This window comes from Phyllobates terribilis, unplaced genomic scaffold (assembly GCF_046119375.1).
Source record: "Phyllobates terribilis strain yellow unplaced genomic scaffold, ASM4611937v1 Scaffold_10__3_contigs__length_209671492, whole genome shotgun sequence".
Classification (NCBI taxonomy): domain Eukaryota; kingdom Metazoa; phylum Chordata; class Amphibia; order Anura; family Dendrobatidae; genus Phyllobates; species Phyllobates terribilis.
This window is the reverse complement of record NW_027362770.1, coordinates 76,230,804-76,255,376: the sequence shown is the minus strand read 5'-3', so window position 1 is coordinate 76,255,376 and position 24,573 is coordinate 76,230,804. Positions and strand designations below refer to the sequence as shown.

At 46.5% G+C, this 24,573-nt stretch overlaps 1 protein-coding gene across 3 annotated transcripts in view; it reads left to right on the top strand.

Moving 5' to 3' along the window:
- The window catches only part of LOC141164413 (A-type potassium channel modulatory protein KCNIP1), an 858,918-nt gene that overhangs the window by 406,382 nt on the left and 427,963 nt on the right, over window positions 1-24,573 (top strand). For all 3 annotated transcript variants that reach the window (XM_073649607.1, XM_073649608.1, XM_073649606.1), the window contains 2 exons: window positions 14,140-14,210; window positions 17,537-17,644. In XM_073649607.1, coding sequence (XP_073505708.1) covers window positions 14,140-14,210; window positions 17,537-17,644 — 179 coding nt within the window. The remainder of the gene's footprint in view (window positions 1-14,139; window positions 14,211-17,536; window positions 17,645-24,573) is intronic.

Here is a 24,573-nt window from a genome sequence, read left to right as displayed (position 1 = left end):
AACAAAACAGTTTTGAAATCAGTCTTCATGTAATGTTTGGCCCACTGGAGCCGTTTCTGCTTGTGTGAAGTGGATAGAGGAGGTCGACAGGATGGCATATGCACAGCTGCAAACCTCTGAAGGACCCTGCATCTTGTTGTTCGGGGGACGTTGGAGGCACAAGCAGCTTCAAAAACTTGTCTGCTGCTATGACAAGGCTTTTTTGCCGCTGCTGTTTCAACCTGACGTAATTGCCTGTAGGAAAGAGTCCTCAATTTGCCCTTATCAGCACGCACACGTGTGTACTGTGAATCAGCTACATACTTCTTGATTGCCAAGACACTTCATCCTGATCATCGCACAATGTTGATTGTAGTCATGCCTTGACCTAAACACTCCACAATTTGTTGCTTCTCAGCAGCCGACACATCCTTTTTCTTTCCCATTTTGGCAGAAAATGTAGGCTGCTTAATAATGTGAGAGAGCCTTCTTAAGTAGTCTTGCCTTTCATTGGACACACCTGCCAAACTAATTAGCACAGGTGTCTGCAATTGCTTACAGTGATATAAAGAGCCCTGACACACATCACCATCAATGAGTTTAACTGACAAACAAACAAATTCTTCCCTTATCACTCCTAAACACTTTTTGTATAATAATTTGGAACGCAGTGTACATGTGCTTTTCCACAAAACACCAGTGGTTCACGTAGTGAATCTTACAGTTCTAACTTGCCAACCGTGGTCTGTATGGAGTTGTTCAATAAAGGGCCCAAAATTAAGATAACATAGATGGGAGAGGTCTCTATGAATAGGAATTCCTAAGTATTTGATACCCTGTGAGGGCCAGGCAAAGGGAAAGTTGGACTGGATGGAATCCTATATGGATTTGGGGAGGGAGACATCGAGGGCCTCAGACTTCGCTGCATTGATTTTAAAATTTTACCATGTAACAAAGTGATCTATTTCAGCCATAACAGCATGGATGGATATATGTGATTGAGTGATATATACTAGGACATCATCAGCAAATAGAGAGCACTTGTACTCGGTGCCTCCCACCTCAATCCACCTAATATTGGGGTTATGGCGAATTGATGAGAGCAGGTGCTCCGTCACTAGGATGTATAAGAGAGGGGACAGAGGACATCACTGCCTTGTCCCATTGGTGATTGTGAAAGGTGATGAAAATGTTCTGACGCACCCCCTGGGCCTTGGGACACCCGGAGCCGGACCCTTTTTGGTGGATGCTGGTGGTTGTAGTCTTCGTGGCGGCGACCCAGTTCCGTGGCTCAGGGCGGTCAAACCAGTGGCGGAACTATTTATGTGGTTTTCATGTTTAAATGTCCGACTACGCCACCCGTGGATTGCGGTCAGAGTGAACCGCCGCTACAGGGCAGACCACTGAGGCTGGTGTTGTGGGTGCAGCAGAGCGTAGCATAACTCCCCACGGGAGGAGTATAGCCTCAGGGCAGTGTATGCGGAGGATGGGGGTGATGGTGCAGGGCAGCAACAGTAACGACACGGAGTCAGTGATGCAGTTCAGGGCCTTTACTCACAGTTCTTATTATCCAGACCACGTCTGCAGGTAACGGCTGCCCACGTCGTACTGTGCTCACCAGGTGAGGGGCTCAGACAACTCCCAGATAACTTTGGAGCACTTCACAGGACCCCCTTTGTGTGTCCTTTGTCTGGCCTTTCTTACCAACACTTCTGTCCGGCTGCCTCGGGCCTCCTCTTGGTAAACTTGGCGCCAGTTTCCCTGACCCTATGTGGTGCCTTCCTAGCGGGTGTAGCGAGGGGCTGCGCCACATAAAATGTCAGAGCCTCCGGTTTCTAGCTGAGGGTCGTTTCCTGCCTCCACTAGTTCGGGGACCGGTCTCCCCCTTTGGCCTGACCCCTCCACGCAGGTGGATTCGGGCGTGCGGTGGCGACTCGCCCGTCCGCACCCCTGGGATCCCTTCATTCCTCGTTCCTGGAGCCTTCTCCGCTCCTCTTCCTTCCTTCTCCCTCTTCCAGGCCTGGGCCTCTGTTACTAGGCCCGCCTCCGGAGCAGAGCTCATGCAGAGCCCCTGCTCCCTGCCACTTCTGCTCAGACTTCTCTGCACTGAACTAAGATGGTGCCCACCTTTTATACTCCCTTCTCAATGCACCCAGGAACTGCTTCCTCCCTGCTCCTGCACTACAGGGTTCCCCTTCCTCAGTGTTCCCTCCCCCCACTCCAGCCAGGGACAGGGACTGTCGTGCCCATCTCAGGGGCATATTGGTCGCCCTGCCCCACGGCAATGTGGTGTAATGCATGCAGGTGTCGGATCCTGATCCACACTCCATCCTTACCTGAGAGTGAGATATCACACCTCTGGGTGAGGTGCAATACGTCTGTAGCAACCGAGCCCTCAGGGTGCTACAGTTCCATTTATCTTCAGCCTAGGTGACGTATTGCGATACAGGGCCGTGATTTTGGCTATAAAAGGGTCTATATGTACTTGTCACTTTTCCATGTGTTAGTTATTAGTGTTGAGCCACCCCCGTAGTGGTCTGGATAATAAGAACTGTGAGTAAAGGCCCTGGACTGCATCACTGACTCCGTGTCGTTACTGCTGCTGCCCTGCACCATCACCCCCATCCTCCGCATACACTGCCCTGAGGCTATACTCCTCCCGTGGGGAGTTATGCTACGCTCTGCTGCACCCACAACACCAGCCTCAGCGGTCTGCCCTGTAGCGGCGGTTCACTCTGACCGCAATCCACGGGTGGCGTAGTCGGACATTTAAACATCAAAACCACATAAATAGTTCCGCCACTGGTTTGACCGCCCTGAGCCACGGAACCGGGTCGCCGCCACGAAGACTACAACCACCAGCATCCACCAAAAAGGGTCCGGCTCCGGGTGTCCCAAGGCCCAGGGGGTGCGTCAGTACATTTTCATCACCTTTCACAATCACCAATGGGACAAGGCAGGGATGTCCTCTGTCCCCTCTCTTATACATCCTAGTGACGGAGCACCTGCTCTCATCAATTCGCCATAACCCCAATATTAGGTGGATTGAGGTGGGAGGCACCGAGTACAAGTGCTCTCTATTTGCTGATGATGTCCTAGTATATATCACTCAATCACATATATCCATCCCTGCTGTTATGGCTGAAATAGATCACTTTGTTACATGGTAAAATTTTAAAATCAATGCAGCGAAGTCTGAGGCCCTCGATGTCTCCCTCCCCAAATCCATATAGGATTCCATCCAGTCCAACTTTCCCTTTGCCTGGCCCTCACAGGGTATCAAATACTTAGGAATTCCTATTCATAGAGACCTCTCCCATCTATGTTATCTTAATTTTGGGCCCTTTATTGAACAATTCCATACAGACCACGGATGGCAAGTTAGAACTGTAAGATTCACTACGTGAACCACTGGTGTTTTGTGGAAAAGCACATGTACACTGCGTTCCAAATTATTATGCAAAAAGTGTTTAGGAGTGATAAGGGAAGAATTTGTTTGTTTGTCAGTTAAACTCATTGATGGTGATGTGTGTCAGGGCTCTTTATATCACTGTAAGCAATTGCAGACACCTGTGCTAATTAGTTTGGCAGGTGTGTCCAATGAAAGGCAAGACTACTTAAGAAGGCTCTCTCACATTATTAAGCAGCCTACATTTTCTGCCAAAATGGGAAAGAAAAAGGATGTGTCGGCTGCTGAGAAGCAACAAATTGTGGAGTGTTTAGGTCAAGGCATGACTACAATCAACATTGTGCGATGATCAGGATGAAGTGTCTTGGCAATCAAGAAGTATGTAGCTGATTCACAGTACACACGTGTGCGTGCTGATAAGGGCAAATTGAGGACTCTTTCCTACAGGCAATTACGTCAGGTTAAAAGAGCAGCGGCAAGAAAGCCTTGTCATAGCAGCAGACAAGTTTTTGAAGCTGCTGGTGCCTCCAACGTCCCCCGAACAACAAGATGCAGGGTCCTTCAGAGGTTTGCAGCTGTGCATACGCCATCCTGTCGACCTCCTCTATCCACTTCACACAAGCAGAAACGGCTCCAGTGGGCCAAACATTACATGAAGACTGATTTCAAAACTGTTTTGTTCACGGATGAGTGCCGTGCAGCGCTCGATGGTCCAGATGGATGGAGTGGAGGATGGCTGGTTGATGGACACCCCACGCAAACACGGCTACAGCGCCAACAAGGAGGAGGTGGAGTAATGTTTTGGGCTGGAATCATGGGGAGAGAGATTGTCGGCCCCTTTAGGATCCCTGAAGGCGCTAAAGATGAACTCCATAATGTATGTGGATTTTCTCAAACAGCACTTCCTGCCATGGTTCAAGAAGAAGAACCGTGTATTTCACAGCAAGATCATTTTTCTGCATGATAATGCACCATCTCATGCTGCACATAAAACATCTGCATCTCTGGCTGATATGGGCATAAAAGGGGACAAACTTATGGTGTGACCCCCATGCTCCCCTGACCTCTACCCCATTCAGAACCTTTGGAGCATCATTAAAAGGAGTGTCTATGATGGCGGGAGGCAGTTCACATCTAAGCAACAGCTCTGGGAGGGTATTCTGTCCTCATGCAAAACAATTGAAGCAGAAACCATCCAAAACCTGACAAATTCAATGGACGAGAGAGTTCAGAAGCTCCTTTCGAACAAGGGGTCCTATGTGAAAATGTAACATCACCTACAATAAAGTTTTGAGTTGAAAACTGTTTGATTTCAGTTTCTAACAACCTGCTAATGCTTATAATTTCAAAAATGACCATTTTTTTGGTCTTTATTAAAATGAAAAGGTTGATCGAAAAGTTTGGGGGATCTAAGAGTGTGGCAACCCAGTAGTCATGATTACTTCGAATTCTGACAATATGAGGGTCATGCTGCAGGTAGTGCAGCAAGAAGGCACTTATGTGTCTTACGCATCTCGGAGCCCCAAAATTATTTTCCGGGCTAGATGCAGCTAAAAATTATTTTTAATTTTAAATCTGGTGGAGCTTATTATAGATGGCCTAATAGGATCAGTGCTGCACACTGCTACAAAGCCCAAATTATTTTCCAGTCAAGATACAGATAAACATGATTAGTAATTTGAAAGCTTAAAGCGGTTGGTAGGGTGATTTTAACCAGTCATCAAGCTTTTACTCTCCCCAGGATGACACAGGGGTAGAAAAGTCGTTTCGGATCCATGATTTGTTCATCTTTATGAACGTGAGTCTGTCTACATTATCAGTGGAGAGCCGTGTGCGCTTATCTGTCAGCACACCACCAGCAGCGCTGAACACACGTTCAGACAGAACGCTGGCTGCGGGGCATGACAAGATCTCCAAGGCGTAAGTGGCTAGCTCCGGCCATTTATCCAGATTGGAAGCCCAAAAAGAGCAAGGGTCCAGTGACACAGTCGTGGCTTCAATGTTTACTTGGAGATACTCCTGTACCATCGTCTCTAGGCGTTGACTATGTGTCAGACTTCTTGTCTCCTGTGGCCTTGCAAAGGATGGGCTAAAAAAGTGGTGAAATGATTCCGCAAAATTGATGTTACCAGCAGATACTGTGGTTCTGTTACGGTTTGAGTGCTGAACACTTGACGGTCCCACGGTTGGCAAGTTGGAACTGTGAGATTCACTACGTGCACCACTGGTATTTTGTGGAAAAGCACATGTAAGATTCTGCAACAGTCTCTGCTGATACTCCTGCATGCGTGCATCCCTTTCTATGGCAGGAATAATTTCTGCAAATTTACTTTTGTACCGGGGATCTAACAGTGTGGCAACCCAGTAGTCAGGATTATTTCTAATTCTCACAATTCGAGGGTCATGTTGCAGGTAGTGCAGCAAGAAGGCACTCATGTGTGTTGCGCATCCAGGAGCACTAAGTCCCTGTTGTGTTGGTGGCGAGGTAACAATCATGCTTCCTTCCTCTGTCCTCTCCCCCCAACCTCGCACAACAGAAATGTGATCAAGGTCTCCCTCATCTGATGAGTCTTCCATCAGTTCATCCTCCACTTCTTCCTGGGCTCCTGCACCTTCCTCACTAGTTTGGCTGCTACCATGCGCCCTGGTAAAACCATCTCCCCCACCCTCACATGCCTGCCGCCTTGGTGCTGCCGACCGTCTGGACCTTGCAGATGTTAGCCCTTCCGCATACAACTCCTCCTCCTCTACTTCCTCCACCTCCTCTTGTGCCACCACCTGACTCCGAATTCTGTTTAACATGTGCTCCAGCATGTAAATCACCGGAATAGTCATGCTGATAATGGCATCGTCAGCACTAAACATCTTCGTCGCCATTTCAAAACTGTGCAGAAGGGTGCATAGGTCCCTGATCTGAGACCACTCCTCCAGCGTGATTTGCCCCACCTCTGAATCTCGTTGGCCCAGGCTATACGTCAGAACGTATTGCACCAGGGCTTGTCGGTGCTGCCACAGTCGCTGCAACATGTGCAGAGTTGAATTCCACCGGGTAGGCACATCGCATTTTAGCCGGTGAAGTGGCAGGCCCAACGACTTCTGTAGAGATGTAAGTCGCTGAGCTGCGGGATGCGAACGGCGGAAGTGAGCACACAGCGACCGTGCCCTCTGCAGAAGGCCATCTAGTCTGGGATAGTGGGCTAAAAATTGCTGGACAACCAGGTTCAACACGTGAGCCATACAAGGCACGTGTGTGACATTGCCCCGGCGAAGGGCCGCACCCAGGTTTGCAGCATTGTCGCACACGGCCTTCCCTGGTTTCAGGTCCAGTGGAGACAACCATTCATGAAATTGGTTCTCCAGAGCTGACCACAACTCCTCAGCTGTGTGACTCACATTTCCCAGACATTTCAAAGTAAAAACCGCCTGATGACGTTGAGCCCTACTGCCAGCATAGTAAGGAGGTGTGCAGGATCCCTTCTGCGCAGTTAGAAAGCTTGTGGCATGACCAGACAGGCTTTGGGTGCAGGTGGAAGACCGAGAGGAGGTTGAGGAGGCAGAAGCAGTGGAGGAACTTTGACATAAAGAGGATTGACGCACAACTCGTGGGGACGGCAAGACTTGAACAGCAGCCCCTTGTCCTGCTGTCACCATAGTTACCCAGTGCCCAGTCAGCGACATGCAACGCCCCTGTCCATGCCTACTCGTCCAAGTGTCTGTGGTGAAATGCACCCTGTCACACACAGAGTTTCTCAAAGAAGCGGTGATGTTGTGTGCGACATGCTGGTGGAGCGCAGGCACACCTTTCTTTGAGAAGTAGTGCCGACTGGGCATCTGGTACTGGGGCACTGCAACGGACATAAGGTCTCGAAAATCCTCTGTGTCCACCAGGCGGAAAGGCAGCATTTCTGTAGCCAAGAGCTTGCAGATGGTGAAATTCAACCTCTTAGCTTTCTCATGGCTAGGAGGAAATGGTCTTTTACTTGTCCACATCTGAGGGACCGAGGGCTGGCTATTGTGCTTAGACGGGGTTGATAAGGGTGTCCCCGGCAAACTGCCGGTCTGTGAGGAAGATGCAGGCGGACATGTTAGGTTGCCTTGATCCAAAGGTGGTGCTATCGATGTCGGACAGCGCTCAACACCAGCTGGTGTTACCACCTCCAAAGAAAATGATGACCTGCCAATCACGCTGGCTGTTGCGGGTAAAGAGGTGGCAGGTCTGCGCCCCAAAACAGGTGTGACTGCTGTCCCCCCAGTCACAGAGGATGAAGAGGCCGCGGATGCACAAGATATGGCAGACGGTGGTTGGCCCGGCCGGCTAGGCCGCATTGTAGCACACTGAGCTTCCCACTGCAACTTATGCTTCATGTCCATGTGCCGGTTTATGCATGAAGTACTCAAACTATGTATTTTTTGGCCTCTACTTAGCTTTTGCTGACAAATGTTACAGATAACACGAGTTGGGTCATCTTTATCGATCTGAAAAAATGCCCAGGCTATGCAAGGCTTAGCACCCATGCGACCTGAAGAGCCACCACGACTTGTGGTGAGAGGCAGAGTTGTGTTTGAGGATGCAGTTGTTGACGTGCTTCCAGTACTACGTCTCTGTCCAGGAAGGCGCAACCTGACCTCGTCGTCACTAGCATCTTCCTCCACCTCCTCTGCTGACCTCATCTCTTGGCTGACTGTGGGTTGACAGTAAGTGGGATCTCCAACCTCATCATCATCACCCTGTGTGTTATCACACCCGTCGTCCTCAGAGCCAACCTGTTCCTGCCCTGACAAAAAACTAAAGTTGTCGCTCCAATCAGGTATTTGAGTCTTATCATCGTCTTCCTCATTGTCTCCACCAACAGGAGTTACAGTTTGGGAATGAGGGTCTACATTATGGTCAGAACCTTCTGCGTCTGGTCCTGGATCCGACTCATAAAGATTCTGGGCATCAGTGCAGATCATTTCCTCGTCTGGATTCACAGAAGCGCTGGAGTCGACCTCTGATTCCCAGGCTATAGTATGAGTAAACAGCTCTGCAGACTCAACCATCTGTTCTACCTCATACTCAGACGGGCAGCTGGAGATTTGGGAGCTGTGAGGAAGCAAGTGCGATTTGGGTGACACCTTTGAGGACTGGAGTATTTGTGATGTTGAAGTTGATGTGGAGGAGAGCCCACTTAAAGGAGCACTTGATATCCGTTGAAGCACCTGCTGTTTTTGTGCCTCATCTGGAATTTGTAGCGATTGGCGTGGCCGTAAGAAAGGGATCTTATCACATTGTCCGCTAAAAGAAGTAGACATTTTAGTTTGGCTGGAAGATGGTCTTTCTTCTGCAGATGTTACTGTTGCTTTAACACCTACCCCACGGACACAACCTTTTTTCCCCTTCCCAACACGCCTATTCCCCTTTCCACCAGCAGCAGGCCTTTTTCCACTCATTTTGGTGGTTAACTAATTCACAACTCTGGAGTTGTTTGCACAAAAAAACAATGGATGGTAACCGAGCAGAGCTGAGTGGCCAAACTGTGGTATTAGGCCAAAACTATTGGCTGGGTTAGATGCAGAAAAAAATTATATTCAATTTGCAACCTGATGGAGGTCAGTATAGATGGACTAATACAACAAGTCCCACACACAGCTAGAAGCCCAATATTTTTTCAGAGGTAGATGCAGAAAAAAATATATTCAGTTTGCAACCTGATGGAGGTCAGTATAGATGGACTAATACAACAAGTCCCACACACAGCTAGAAGCCCAATATTTTTTCAGAGGTAGATGCAGAAAAAAATATATTCAGTTTGCAACCTGATGGAGGTCAGTATAGATGGACTAATACAACAAGTCCCACACACAGCTAGAAGCCCAATATTTTTTCAGAGGTAGATGCAGAAAAAAATATATTCAGTTTGCAACCTGATGGAGGTCAGTATAGATGGACTAATAGAGAAAGTCCGACACACTGCTAGAAGGCCAAATATTTTTTCAGAGGTACTGTAGATGCAGATAAAAATTATTTTTAATTTGCAACCTGATAGAGGTCAGTATAGATGGACTAATAGAGAAAGTCCGACACACTACTAGAAGGCCAAATATTTTTTCAGAGCTAGATGCAGAAAAAAATTATATTCAGTTTGCAACCTGATGGAGGTCAGTATAGATGGACTAATACAACAAGTCCCACACACAGCTAGAAGCCCAATATTTTTTCAGAGGTAGATGCAGAAAAAAATATATTCAGTTTGCAACCTGATGGAGGTCAGTATAGATGGACTAATACAACAAGTCCCACACACAGCTAGAAGCCCAATATTTTTTCAGAGGTAGATGCAGAAAAAAATATATTCAGTTTGCAACCTGATGGAGGTCAGTATAGATGGACTAATACAACAAGTCCCACACACAGCTAGAAGCCCAAATATTCTTTCAGAGGTACTATAGATGCAGATAAAAATTATTTTGAATTTGCAACCTGATGGAGGTCAGTATAGATGGACTAATAGAGAAAGTCCGACACACTGCTAGAAGGCCAAATATTTTTTCAGAGCTAGATGCAGAAAAAAATTATATTCAGTTTGCAACCTGATGGAGGTCAGTATAGATGGACTAATACAACAAGTCCCACACACAGCTAGAAGCCCAATATTTTTTCAGAGTTAGATGCAGAAAAAAATATATTCAGTTTGCAACCTGATGGAGGTCAGTATAGATGGACTAATACAACAAGTCCCACACACAGCTAGAAGCCCAAATATTCTTTCAGAGGTACTATAGATGCAGATAAAAATTATTTTGAATTTGCAACCTGATGGAGGTCAGTATAGATGGACTAATAGAGAAAGTCCGACACACTGCTAGAAGGCCAAATATTTTTTCAGAGCTAGATGCAGAAAAAAATTATATTCAGTTTGCAACCTGATGGAGGTCAGTATAGATGGACTAATACAACAAGTCCCACACACAGCTAGAAGCCCAATATTTTTTCAGAGTTAGATGCAGAAAAAAATATATTCAGTTTGCAACCTGATGGAGGTCAGTATAGATGGACTAATACAACAAGTCCCACACACAGCTAGAAGCCCAAATATTTTTTCAGAGGTACTGTAGATGCAGATAAAAATTATTTTGAATTTGCAACCTGATGGAGGTCAGTATAGATGGACTAATAGAGAAAGTCCGACACACTGCTAGAAGGCCAAATATTTTTTCAGAGGTACTGTAGATGCAGATAAAAATTATTTTTAATTTGCAACCTGATGGAGGTCAGTATAGATGGACTAATAGAGAAAGTCCGACACACTACTAGAAGGCCAAATATTTTTTCAGAGCTAGATGCAGAAAAAAATTATATTCAGTTTGCAACCTGATGGAGGTCAGTATAGATGGACTAATACAACAAGTCCCACACACAGCTAGAAGCCCAATATTTTTTCAGAGGTAGATGCAGAAAAAAATATATTCAGTTTGCAACCTGATGGAGGTCAGTATAGATGGACTAATACAACAAGTCCCACACACAGCTAGAAGCCCAATATTTTTTCAGAGGTAGATGCAGAAAAAAATATATTCAGTTTGCAACCTGATGGAGGTCAGTATAGATGGACTAATACAACAAGTCCCACACACAGCTAGAAGCCCAAATATTCTTTCAGAGGTACTATAGATGCAGATAAAAATTATTTTGAATTTGCAACCTGATGGAGGTCAGTATAGATGGACTAATAGAGAAAGTCCGACACACTGCTAGAAGGCCAAATATTTTTTCAGAGCTAGATGCAGAAAAAAATTATATTCAGTTTGCAACCTGATGGAGGTCAGTATAGATGGACTAATACAACAAGTCCCACACACAGCTAGAAGCCCAATATTTTTTCAGAGTTAGATGCAGAAAAAAATATATTCAGTTTGCAACCTGATGGAGGTCAGTATAGATGGACTAATACAACAAGTCCCACACACAGCTAGAAGCCCAAATATTCTTTCAGAGGTACTATAGATGCAGATAAAAATTATTTTGAATTTGCAACCTGATGGAGGTCAGTATAGATGGACTAATAGAGAAAGTCCGACACACTGCTAGAAGGCCAAATATTTTTTCAGAGCTAGATGCAGAAAAAAATTATATTCAGTTTGCAACCTGATGGAGGTCAGTATAGATGGACTAATACAACAAGTCCCACACACAGCTAGAAGCCCAATATTTTTTCAGAGTTAGATGCAGAAAAAAATATATTCAGTTTGCAACCTGATGGAGGTCAGTATAGATGGACTAATACAACAAGTCCCACACACAGCTAGAAGCCCAAATATTTTTTCAGAGGTACTGTAGATGCAGATAAAAATTATTTTGAATTTGCAACCTGATGGAGGTCAGTATAGATGGACTAATAGAGAAAGTCCGACACACTGCTAGAAGGCCAAATATTTTTTCAGAGGTACTGTAGATGCAGATAAAAATTATTTTTAATTTGCAACCTGATGGAGGTCAGTATAGATGGACTAATAGAGAAAGTCCGACACACTACTAGAAGGCCAAATATTTTTTCAGAGCTAGATGCAGAAAAAAATTATATTCAGTTTGCAACCTGATGGAGGTCAGTATAGATGGACTAATACAACAAGTCCCACACACAGCTAGAAGCCCAATATTTTTTCAGAGGTAGATGCAGAAAAAAATATATTCAGTTTGCAACCTGATGGAGGTCAGTATAGATGGACTAATACAACAAGTCCCACACACAGCTAGAAGCCCAATATTTTTTCAGAGGTAGATGCAGAAAAAAATATATTCAGTTTGCAACCTGATGGAGGTCAGTATAGATGGACTAATACAACAAGTCCCACACACAGCTAGAAGCCCAAATATTTTTTCCGAGGTACTGTAGATGCAGATAAAAATTATTTTGAATTTGCAACCTGATGGAGGTCAGTATAGATGGACTAATAGAGAAAGTCCGACACACTGCTAGAAGGCGAAATATTTTTTCAGAGCTAGATGCAGAAAAAAATTAGATTCAGTTTGCAACCTGATGGAGGTCAGTATAGATGGACTAATAGAATGATGCTATGCCCAAAAGATTTTACTTCACTAGGTGCAGTAAAAAAATTGGTATTCTATACACAGGTGGTATATCTTGCAACACAGATAGGCTACTCCACTGACTAACACACTCTGCAATAGGCCAAAAAGGATTAGCTTTGCTAGATTCAGCCAAATGCTGTGAAAAAAACTTGCCCAGCACTGGCACAGACCTGCCTGGCAAAAACTGATAGGAACTGATGTAACCTAGTCCTGAAAAGGACTCCAATTACAATTAGTCTTTACTCCCACAACCTATCTATTTAAGAGCACAGACCTGCCTGATAAAAGTCGTAGGAAATGTTGTAACCTAGTCCTTAAAAGGACTGCAATCACAACTATTCCCTACTCCCAAGCTATCTGTATATTTGTGCGAAAATTGGCTTGAAATTAACAAGGTATAGCGCACACAGCAACAGCGGTGCCGTCTAACACGCAGCTGCAGCAGTGAGAAAATGGTGGCGACGGGGAAAATGGCTTGGTCTTATAGGGTAAGGACATGTGACATACACTGCCAATGACACATGCCCTTGCTTGTGTGAAAAAAAGCACTTCGCTCCGTGTGTGCGCTGCTGATAGGCTGACAGATTGCACCTCCCCACTGTAAATGCGGGAAAGAGAAAAAAAAATGGAGATCTTCATTGTTCCTGCAGAGATCCATCCCCTGCCCCTCCCCCCACCCCGCTGTACACTCAAACTGTGTATTAACATTAATTTTCATCATTACTGAGAAAAAATCCAGTTATGATTTTGGTGCACGAACAGTTATCGAACATAACCTCGAACAGCCGAATTTTTCTTAAATTGTTCGTGTTCGCCGAACGGCTCGAACACCGCCCAAAACAGCTTGAATTTGAGATTGGCGAACAGTTCGAGTAGAACAACGCTCATCTCTACTGAGCACATTCACTCATCCTTATTGGTCAAGTGTGTTAGAATTTAGAGAACACCACGTTAGGATGTAGTATGCGTTTTTCAAATTGTTTTTAATGTTTAGCCATTTTTTGCAAGTAAAGCTCGTTGAGTTTTTGACAGTGCTGCAACAAAAATGTAACGTATTACAATTCCAGCAAAGTGGATGGAATTTAGAAATCTCCTGCCCACTGTGCATCTTCATATTTTTTGCTTAGCATAAACTGACCAGTGGTGCGCGTTTCAAATCCGCAGCATGTCAATGTCTCTTGTGACTACACTGAGGTTTCTGTGCAGATTTTCCCAATAGACTTGCATTAGATGCTTGTGAAAAATGCACTTGTGCATTTCTTCAGCATCAATCCTCATATGAGTATATCAATAAAGTTTTCTCAAAGCCAGATTCCTGGAAGTATCAAATCAAAGCAGTATCAAAAACTAAATAACAATTCATGTGAAAAACACACACAAAAAAACACTGAAAAAATGCAAGCTACTTAATAGGTCCAGAAATGGTGCATTTCCCAAATTTAACACATGAGAAATATGCTTTAAAACCAGAATCTGTGGTGGATTTTAGTCACTATGTGTATCTTTACCATTAGGAAATAACTTTTAGCATTTTTATCTTTCAGCTGGAGGGTTACTTTCAAATCATTGGCATTATTATCATTTGTATTTTTATGTATTACAATTAATACAAATAACATATATATATATATATATACATTTATGTATTACATAATAACTTATATATTTTTTTAATCCACAGATGCAAGCATGTATGCACATTATCTGTTTAATGCATTTGATGCTGCTCAATCTGGATCAGTAAAGTTTGAGGTAAATTATAATTTTTTTAAAAATTTAGTACAATCAGTTTTGATGGATTACAGAATGTGCACTATATTTGCCTCAATTTTGATCAAATCTTGGCAAAAATCAAGAAATGATAGCAATGTGTGAATAACCAATGAAAAGCATGGAATGACACACACGTTTTTTAGGCCTCTTTCAGATGTTCGGATATTTCCAGTACTGGAAAATCTGGAAAAAAACAGTACCGAAGATATTCGTGTCCATGTGTCTGTGTGCACCTGTGTGGCAACCGTGTCAGGATCACACGTACCAGCGCTTGGGAATCAGCAGTATAGTTAACTCTGTTCCCAAGTGACGGGTGCTGAACGAGGCTCTCATTATTGTCCCCTGCTTGCTCTGCGATCATCACCAGCACTGGAAAATGTTGAGAGTAGTATTCTTCTCCTGCTGTGTCCTGGTGTAAAAATAAGAATAGAATTAAAAAATCCTTATACTTGGTTAGATGGATTGCAGCGGGGAACATCTTTGGACAGGTGAGTATAAGGATTTTTTTTATTTTATTCTTATTTCTACACAAGGACACAGCTGGAGCAAAATACAACTCTCAAGAATGTCTCCTGATGGTGCTGATCGCAGCTCAAGCAGGGGGAAATGATGAGGGCAGCTTTCAGCGCCCGGCGTTTGGTAACAGTGCTAACTGTACCGCTGATATCATCCGTATGGCATCAGTGTGTACGTGTGCGGGACGTTTTGTGGTCCGTGCTGTGAGAATAAGAAACGGACTTGTCAGCATGTTTTGCCCACGGAAACATGGCTCATGGAAACACACTGACGTGTGCAGGCCCATTCATTTGAATGGGTCTACGTGTGTCAGTGTCTCAGGTACATATGTAAACTGTCACCGCACATATCGGAGATACTGACGTGTGAAAGAGCCCCATCTGTGAATGTCTGTTTATACATAGCTGTTTTTCTAGTCCAATTTGGCACTCATACATGCCACACCATTACTAGCGCATGTTGTCACTTTTGGTTTTCTTTAATTGTACCTATCTTTTTAGCATTTCTTATTACGTCCTTTTTAGCAAGGGGTAAATATTTGGGATTGAAAAGATTGGCAAGGTTAATTATAGTATTGAAAAAAATGTATGATAAAATAAAAAGTAACAATGGCCATGAACAGTATAATTTAAAAGAATTAAAACCTATAATACGGCTAAGAATGTGGGAGCTGCAAGCAGCACCACCACAATTACTGGCGCTAGTTGTCCAGGTGGAAGTAGTACCAAATGCAAGTCACAATTACCCTCCTTGATTCCAATAAGCATACTAATGGAGAAAAAATGGACTGCTATATAAAATATATGGCACATCACTTGTCTCAGTCATAACAGGATGATGTTACATCTGACAGCAACACCATCCATTTTAGTCAGTGTTCTGCAGAACACCATCTGCCTTATCACAAATTACTAAGTGGGATAATTTATGGACTGTTTTTTAATTTTAAAGTCTGGCAGTGCACTGTGTTGTTAAATTGGCTATTGGGTACTACTACCAGATTACCATCTGTTTCTATGGTAAGGTCACTTTGACATTAAAGTATAGGAGAAAAAAATTTGATTATGACATTAAATAGATAGAATTTAGAATGAAAATAAAATGTAGTTTTGGACTATAGCTTTAATATGACTGTATTTGGAGTGGGAAAACATTACATTCCCACCTACTTGTTTACCCTCTCCACACTACCCCTTCCTCTTTGATTCTTTGATTGGTAGCCAGCCTGTAATGAGCAAGAGAAGAGTGGAGATAAATAGGAAGTTGGGAAGGTACAATTAAATGTTTTGCCACACCAAGGGTGCATTGATTGCCTGTAATTGGTTTGAATAGTCATTCTGTGTTGACAGACTCTCTTTAAAGAGCTCAAAAGGGGTTAGATACAATCAAATGAGATCTCAGGCTTACTCGTGTTTTTCAGGGAAACTTGTCACTTTACTGATTATCGATTTGCCATGAATTATATTTTTGGAAAAATTAATTGCATCTGGTGAATTAGAATTTCAAAAGATTTCAAAAGATTCTCTTGACAAACATCATAGGAGGATTTACTGCTCTACCCTCCTAGCAGAAACCAGCCTGTCCATGCAAGAGACGTCATTTGCAGGGACAAGTTTGGTCTCTGATCCAGGTTTTCACCTAACATTGTGCACTAACAATGCACTCCCTTGCATGCTCATCATTTCTCATCAGAGCTGGTGAGGTAGCGCCCTGTTACTGTGCACTGAGAGGAATAGTGCACAGCAAGAAGGTAGCTTGTACTGAGCATTAATTGGAATTAATAACAGACACATGTTCAGTAGAGCAGGAACTAGCCCAGCCCCGAAACAGAGGTCACGGTTGACACTTCGTTTCAGGGTGGTGGCAGAAGCTACGTCAGTGACCGCAGACTCTGTCCTCTCATGATGACTTGGAGCTCTCAAGCAGAGCGTCATCAAATAGGAAGTAGGTAAAAAAAAGATATAAGGCAGTTAAAGTAGCGAGGAAATGATAGGGGATTTTTAAAATGTACTAGGAAAGAGTATGTTTGTGACATTAAAAAGACAGACAATTAGGATTAAAATAAATGTTAGTTTCAGACTACCCCTTTAAGTAAAAATGTTCAGTTACTTTTTAAAGAGTCAGCATTATGGTGGTTACAGTTGAAGGTCAGCTCTAAGTTAGAGCTGTCACTTACTGGTGTTAGTACAGTTCTTGTACGCACACCAGGAAATAGTACACCGATTTGTAGACAACATACTGTGAGTATACTGTAAGTAATGTATAGCACTGGTTTGAGGGCAGAGTCATAATATTTGGATTTTGCATAAATATTTTATTTAGTAATTCATTAGTGGTATTATTTTATATATGCAGCTTTTAAAATGAAAAATCCCTAATTTCTTATTTTCCCTTACCCCATTTTCTATATTATTGGACCTGCTTTTTTCGCAGGTGGTCATCAATTAAACATTATAATTATTATGCAGTTGCAGATTCTCATACTTGGCTGAAAATAGTTGGACTGCTCATCTAAACGGTTAGGTGTTATATAGCTGTTATGTCTTGGAAATTCAATTTGCAGTTAACCCTATATCAGATTTTCTATCACCAGTTACTTCCCATGTTTCTCTCAGACCCCCAAAAAATTGTCATGGGTTGTAGTCAGATTCAATTGCATTAACTCTTCTACAGATTTTTTTTATTAAAAAAAAACAATGAATACATTATTATCAATCATGCTTAAAAATTAAGACATTTTCTTGATTACTATTACCACTCTTCACTAATATTCTATTATTTTCTTTTAGGACTTTGTAGCAGCCTTGTCAGTTTTGTTAAGAGGAAGCATTCATGAAAAGCTGAGGTGGACTTTCAATCTCTATGATTTAAACAAAGATGGATACATTAACAAAGAGGTATGCATACTAAAACTTTATTATTGTTATGGATGTGATGAATTTAGAGTAGACTTGTCAAGATAATATTACTAATTGCAATTACTGAACACTCCATTGTAGTCTCTTTAAGATGTTGCTGCACCAGTGCTTTATTAGAACTCTTGGCAGGTAATGTGGAAAGCAATGATTACATTGTTCTACAGCCAAATGGGTTCAGAGTAGTGATGGGCGAGCACTAAAATGCTCAGGTGCTCGATGCTCGGGTCGAGCAAATTGGAATACTCGGGTGCTCGACCCGAGCAACGAGCCCAATGTAAGTCTATGGGAAACTCGAACATTTTTCAGGTGGCTCCCCCCGGCGGTCTGCAGAGGCCAAACATTGCCAAAATCGATGGGAACAGTGCTCAAATGACATGCAGACAGCATGGGGAAGACCCCTGGAAACATTTCTGACGTTGTCAGAGGTATTACGGACTCACAATAAAACATACAAAAACTAAACCAAAAAGGATTTTCCTGGGAAATATGTTAAGGAACATCCTTTCTAGCGTAAGGACTTGTATATAAGGTAAAATAAATATATAAAAGCAAAAATGCTCCTCCACACCTTGGGCTATGTTCACTCGTAGCGTTTTTGATGCGTTTTTGCACTTTTGCATTACTTTCAACCAAGACAAATGCATTCACTGGTAAATGTCATTTTAACATTTTACAACCTTATCTGGCCATGTGATGTGTGACACATCATCAGACACATCCTGTTTCATTTATGATGGAGGGACTCTGAAAGTCACAAAGCCTAGTTTTATAGGGCCATCAGGCAGCCTTTACTATTCTCAAAGGGCCAGCAGTCAGCCCTCGCTATTGTTAGAGAGCTATCAGCCGGCTATGCTTTGTTGTTCCCATTATTAACGAGTGGGTCTCCTATACTGTTATTGCGTTTGCAGTGACTGCAAGGGCTGCCAAAAATTTGGAGGCACTCCAATGCCCCTTGGAAGAGACATAGAGGGCCTCATGAAATAATGTTCCCATTATTAGGCAGTGGGTCTCCCATAGTGTTTGTGTAGCACCCTGAGGATTCGGCTGCTACAGGGGTATTGCACCTCAACCCAGAGGTGTGATATTCCACTCCCGGGTAAAGATGGAGTGTGGAACTGAGCTCGGTAGGCTGCATGCACTACACACATCCCATTTCCGAGGAACAGACCAACGGTACTCCCACTTAGAAATGTGCAGGTACGACCGAGTCTGTTCCTGGCTGGAGTGGGAGGGGGGTGGTACATCCCAAGTAGTGTAGGGGCAGATAGGGGGAGCAGCCTGGGTAAAGATAGGAGCTCATTGGGTGCTGGTCACCTGAGCTCACACATAGAGGGAGTATTTAAGGTGGGCACCATCTAAGATCAGGGTCAGTCTGTCAGCCTTTTGTCAGAGCAGAGCAGAGGAAGAGGAGCAGAGCAGCCCCAGAGAGAGAGAGAGGAGAAAGCAAGAGAGACCCAGAGGGGGAAACAGAAGAGAGGACTCTGAGATCCCAAATCCAATCCACGGGTGAAGAGTCGGCATCAGGGTACCGGAACCCAAGCTGGTGGGGGGCAAAAACACACCCCAGCCAGAGACCGGAGGCCGTGGGCAGCGTCTGCCACGGCCACCCACCACATCCACCACGAAGGCATACCACGTGGAGGGTCAGGGAACCCAAGGCCAAGGGTCTCCCAACAGAAGGCCCGAGGGAGCTGGACCTGGGTGGATCACTAGTGGGGACGGCCAGAGAAAGGACAGAAGGAGAGCTCAGGGTCACGCTCCGGACTTGCTTGGGGGTTGGCTGGATCCAGGACCTGGTGGATGCAGCACGGCTCGGGAGGTCACTTGAAGCTGGAGTGACCGGAACATCAGCAGTGAGTAAATACCCTAAACTGCATAACCCGACTCTGTCTTCCTTTAACATCTATGCTGCACCACCACAACCCCCATCCTCTGCACCTGACCCCCTGAGGCTATACCCCACCCGTTGGGGGTTATACCATCAATAGCTGCACCAACACCATCAGCCTCAGCGGACCCTGCTGCAGCGGCGGCCATAGTGACCGCAATACAACGGGTGGCGTAGTCGACATTAAGAACTTATTAACATCTGTAGGACTGCCACATACAACTGAGTTTGACACCCTGGGCACGGACCGGGTCACAGCCACTCGGAAGACTACAACTCCCATCTGATCCGGCTCCGGATATTCCCCCTAAAGAATATGGCCCAGGGGGCGCGTCAACTTTGGCGTAGTCGGCAGGATACCGTGCCTGAAGAAAAGAACAAGTTTACCTCAAAAAGAAGTCTCCCGCCGGTTCCGGAGGGTCCCCGCCATCGGACTCCATCACAGATCGATTCCTGCCGGTTGTCCGCCATTAACAGCTTTTTCCCGCCATCTGCAGAGTTTCCCGCCACTGGGAGACGATTCCCGCCATTTCCAAAGGTTTCCCGCCTTGGAAGAGCGGACGCCATTATGGGCGTGCCAGAGGGTGGTGAGAGGCCGCCTCCCATCGTGGGCCAGGACCGAAAATGGCGCCAAAAGTGGAAACCGCCCCCACCAACAGAGACTGTGATGCTAGAGGTGTCTGTCAGCGTGAAAGAACTGCCCCTGGAGCTGACAATCACCAAGTGGCCCCGGGACCGCCCTCGAAGGGGGAGGACTGAGGAGAAGAGAGCAAAGATGGGTGTCGCCTGGAGCAGTCTGGAGAGAGCGCACCCGGAGACAAGAAGCCTGGAGAAGAGTATCGGAGGAGCTTACCCGGAGATGGCGAGAAAGCAGAGCAGCACCGGCCCGTTGGCCAGGAGCCTGCTAGAAACCGAGGAGGGAGAGCAGAGCAGCACCGGCCCGTTGGCCAGGAGCCTGCTGGAGACGACTGTAGGAGAGCAGAGCAGCACCGACCCGTTGGTCAGGAGCCTGCTGGAAACAACGACCCCACTAGGCCTAGTGGAGGTCCTAGCACAGCTCCCCCGAGACCGGGAGTGTGCACAGACCGCTCTGGAGGGCCTCGCAAGGAGGATGGCCCGGGTGCAGCGAGAGACGTTGGCGGAGTGGAGCCGTGAGATGGCCCAGCAGACCGAGACCTGTCAGCGGAGCACGCCACCCGAGACGAGGAGACAGACCGCCTCTGAGGATGGCGCGGGAGGACTGAAGGCCGGAGACGGCGCCGAGAAGGGAGCCGAACGAGTGGAGGCAGGTAAAGGGGACGTCTATACCCCAGACCGGGAAACCGCGTACCTGCCCCAGCTCCCCGTCGCAGAGCCCGAAGTCTATTCTGCCGTGCCCGTCGCTGCAACGTCACCGCCGCAGACTAGGCCTCAAACGGGAGCCGCGACCCCTGTGACGTCACACGCCTCGACCCCGAGCGTGACCAAGCAGGAAGTACCACCAGCCTGGTCGCAAGGCCTAGTACCCCCGGGCGCCGCAATACCAACAGCGCCCCCTACCTCCGCGGAGCCCCCGGCCTGGTTGCAGGGCCAAGTAGCCCAGGGCGCCGCCGTCCTTACGGTGCCCTTTACCTTCCAGATACCCCAGGCCTGGCCGCAAGGCCCGGGCAACCCGGGCGCCACCACCACCGCGCCCATAAGACCAAGAGTGCCGCATCTGGGAGAGGACCTGTACGCCCAGCATACGTGCCCGGATGGGCAGCCATTTATATGGCCACCGGAGTTCCACCATCCCCGACTCCGGAGAGAGAGACCCCTGGATGAACCCCTGATCCCGGCTCCAAAGCCCGTAAAGAGGATCTCGCCCCCGCTAGCGGAAGCACAGTTTGAGTGGGACCCCACCGGAGAAGATCTTATGGGGTTCACTCAAGAGACTCGGGCAGCTGCAGCGGAGCGTGCTGAGTGCTGCCGCCAACAGCTCGAGGACTTCGAGAGGGAGCGGAGAGAGAGGCGGGTCCGGGAACAGCTAGCTCAAGTAAAGAGCGCGGAGCAGAAGAGCCGGGCCAGGAGAGACCCCCGTGCAGCGCATAGTCCCCGCACCACCGGGACTGTGATAAAGTTTAACCTGCAGCATGGGTGGGGCTTCATCCGAGACCACCACACCCTAGGCGACGTCTTCGTAACCAGGAGAGACGTTGAGTCCCACCTACCGGAGGGACACAGAGGTCGTGACCTTTACATCGGGGACGAGGTCACCTTCACCCGGCACAAGTGTGCCAAAGGTCCCTACGCCCTCCATGTGCATCGCCTGACGGAGGAAGAGCTGCGGTGTGAGGAGGAAGAACAAGAGGACCCGGACGGGTCTGAAACTAGAGCCAAAGGTAACCAAAAAGCAAGAGCAGGAGGACGCTGTCGCTAAGGACAGCGAAGCAGAAGCTGTATATAGTTGCCCGTCGGGGCACCGTGAACTGAAACCGTGAACTGAAACAGTAAACTGAAACTGAAACTGTTGTTGCTAATATAGTCCCCGTTGGGACCAGCATGTGTGAACTGTTACCCGTATTTCCCTAAATCCCACTGACCGAGGACTGAGAGCGGTCATCCCTTTCCTAATACCTGGCCGAGGACTGAGAGCGGCCATAGCCCTGTAAATAGTTGCGCGTCCTAAAGCGCCCCCTACCGGTTTTATAGGAAAACCAGTTTTCCAGAGAGACTGTCGCACTTTACCCGGTCACACGTTGCACAGTGACCGGAGGAGGAGCCAGAGGCGACGAGAATGTTTTATATTGATATATATATAATGTTTTATATGTTTTATATGTTTTATATGTTTATACAAAAATTTGTATGTTTTGGTGGTTTGTCTTACAGCCCGAGGACGTGCTGTGATTTACCAGGGGGGAATGTAGCACCCTGAGGATTCGGCTGCTACAGGGGTATTGCACCTCAACCCAGAGGTGTGATATTCCACTCCCGGGTAAGGATGGAGTGTGGAACTGAGCTCGGTAGGCTGCATGCACTACACACATCCCATTTCCGAGGAACAGACCAACGGTACTCCCACTTAGAAATGTGCAGGTACGACCGAGTCTGTTCCTGGCTGGAGTGGGAGGGGGGTGGTACATCCCAAGTAGTGTAGGGGCAGATAGGGGGAGCAGCCTGGGTAAAGATAGGAGCTCATTGGGTGCTGGTCACCTGAGCTCACACATAGAGGGAGTATTTAAGGTGGGCACCATCTAAGATCAGGGTCAGTCTGTCAGCCTTTTGTCAGAGCAGAGCAGAGGAAGAGGAGCAGAGCAGCCCCAGAGAGAGAGAGAGGAGAAAGCAAGAGAGACCCAGAGGGGGAAACAGAAGAGAGGACTCTGAGATCCCAAATCCAATCCACGGGTGAAGAGTCGGCATCAGGGTACCGGAACCCAAGCTGGTGGGGGGCAAAAACACACCCCAGCCAGAGACCGGAGGCTGTGGGCAGCGTCTGCCACGGCCACCCACCACATCCACCACGAAGGCATACCACGTGGAGGGTCAGGGAACCCAAGGCCAAGGGTCTCCCAACAGAAGGCCCGAGGGAGCTGGACCTGGGTGGATCACTAGTGGGGACGGCCAGAGAAAGGACAGAAGGAGAGCTCAGGGTCACGCTCCGGACTTGCTTGGGGGTTGGCTGGATCCAGGACCTGGTGGATGCAGCACGGCTCGGGAGGTCACTTGAAGCTGGAGTGACCGGAACATCAGCAGTGAGTAAATACCCTAAACTGCATAACCCGACTCTGTCTTCCTTTAACATCTATGCTGCACCACCACAACCCCCGTCCTCTGCACCTGACCCCCTGAGGCTATACCCCACTCGTTGGGGGTTATACCATCAATAGCTGCACCAACACCATCAGCCTCAGCGGACCCTGCTGCAGCGGCGGCCATAGTGACCGCAATACAACGGGTGACGTAGTCGACATTAAGAACTTATTAACATCTGTAGGACTGCCACATACAACTGAGTTTGACACCCTGGGCACGGACCGGGTCACAGCCACTCGGAAGACTACAACTCCCATCTGATCCGGCTCCGGATATTCCCCCTAAAGAATATGGCCCAGGGGGCGCGTCATTTGCCTATGCAGTGAGGCAACTGCTGCCAAAAATTTGGAGGAAATCCAATGCCCCTTGCAAGAGACGTAGAGGTCAGAGAGCCTCCTAAAAACAATGTTCCCATTATTAGGAAGTGGGTCTCTCCTAGTGTTTGTCTGTGCAGTGAATGCAAAAGCTGCCAAAAATTTGGAGGAACTCCGATGCCCCTTGCAAGACACGTAGAGGAGGTGATATAGTAGATATGGTGGTGAATGATATGGTGATGGAGGATGAGGTAAAGGAGGAGGACAAGAGCAAATAGACAAAATCAGGAAGCATATACTCGTGTGAAGCGGTGCATGGGAATAGACCTCCCAAAAAAAGACACTGGATTTGAGTTTATGTTACGCTGCTATCATTCAATGGTGTTGAGAAGTCTAGCCCAATCCAGCCCTTGTTCATTTTTATAAGAGTCAGCCTGTCAGCATTTTGAGTTGACAGGCGGATGTGCTTATCAGTTATAATTCCACCACCGGCACTAAAAACCAGGTCTGACAAAACGCTAGCGGCAGGGCAGACCAGGACCTCCAAGGTGTAGAGAACCAGTTCATGCCACATGTCCAGCTTGGATACCCAATAATTATAAGGCACAGAGACATCACGGAGGACGTTGGTATGGTCGGCAAGGTACTCCCTCACCATCATCCCAATCTTTGCACTCCTTGTGAGAGTACCCCACGCCTCAGAGCCTTTAAGATGGGAGGGTCTGAGAAAACTGTCCCAGAACTTTGACAGTCTTCCCCTGCCTCTGCTGGATTGGAGTTGTGTCTCTCTCATCTGTACTCCTTAGTTGTCCAATGAACTGTGACCTGTACCGCCAGCGTTTTCAGATGGGAATTTTTTTTAATAATTCCGCAACAAGGGCCTTCTGGTACTGCCCCATTTTAGTAGACCTGTCCGCCTCGGTAATAAGAGA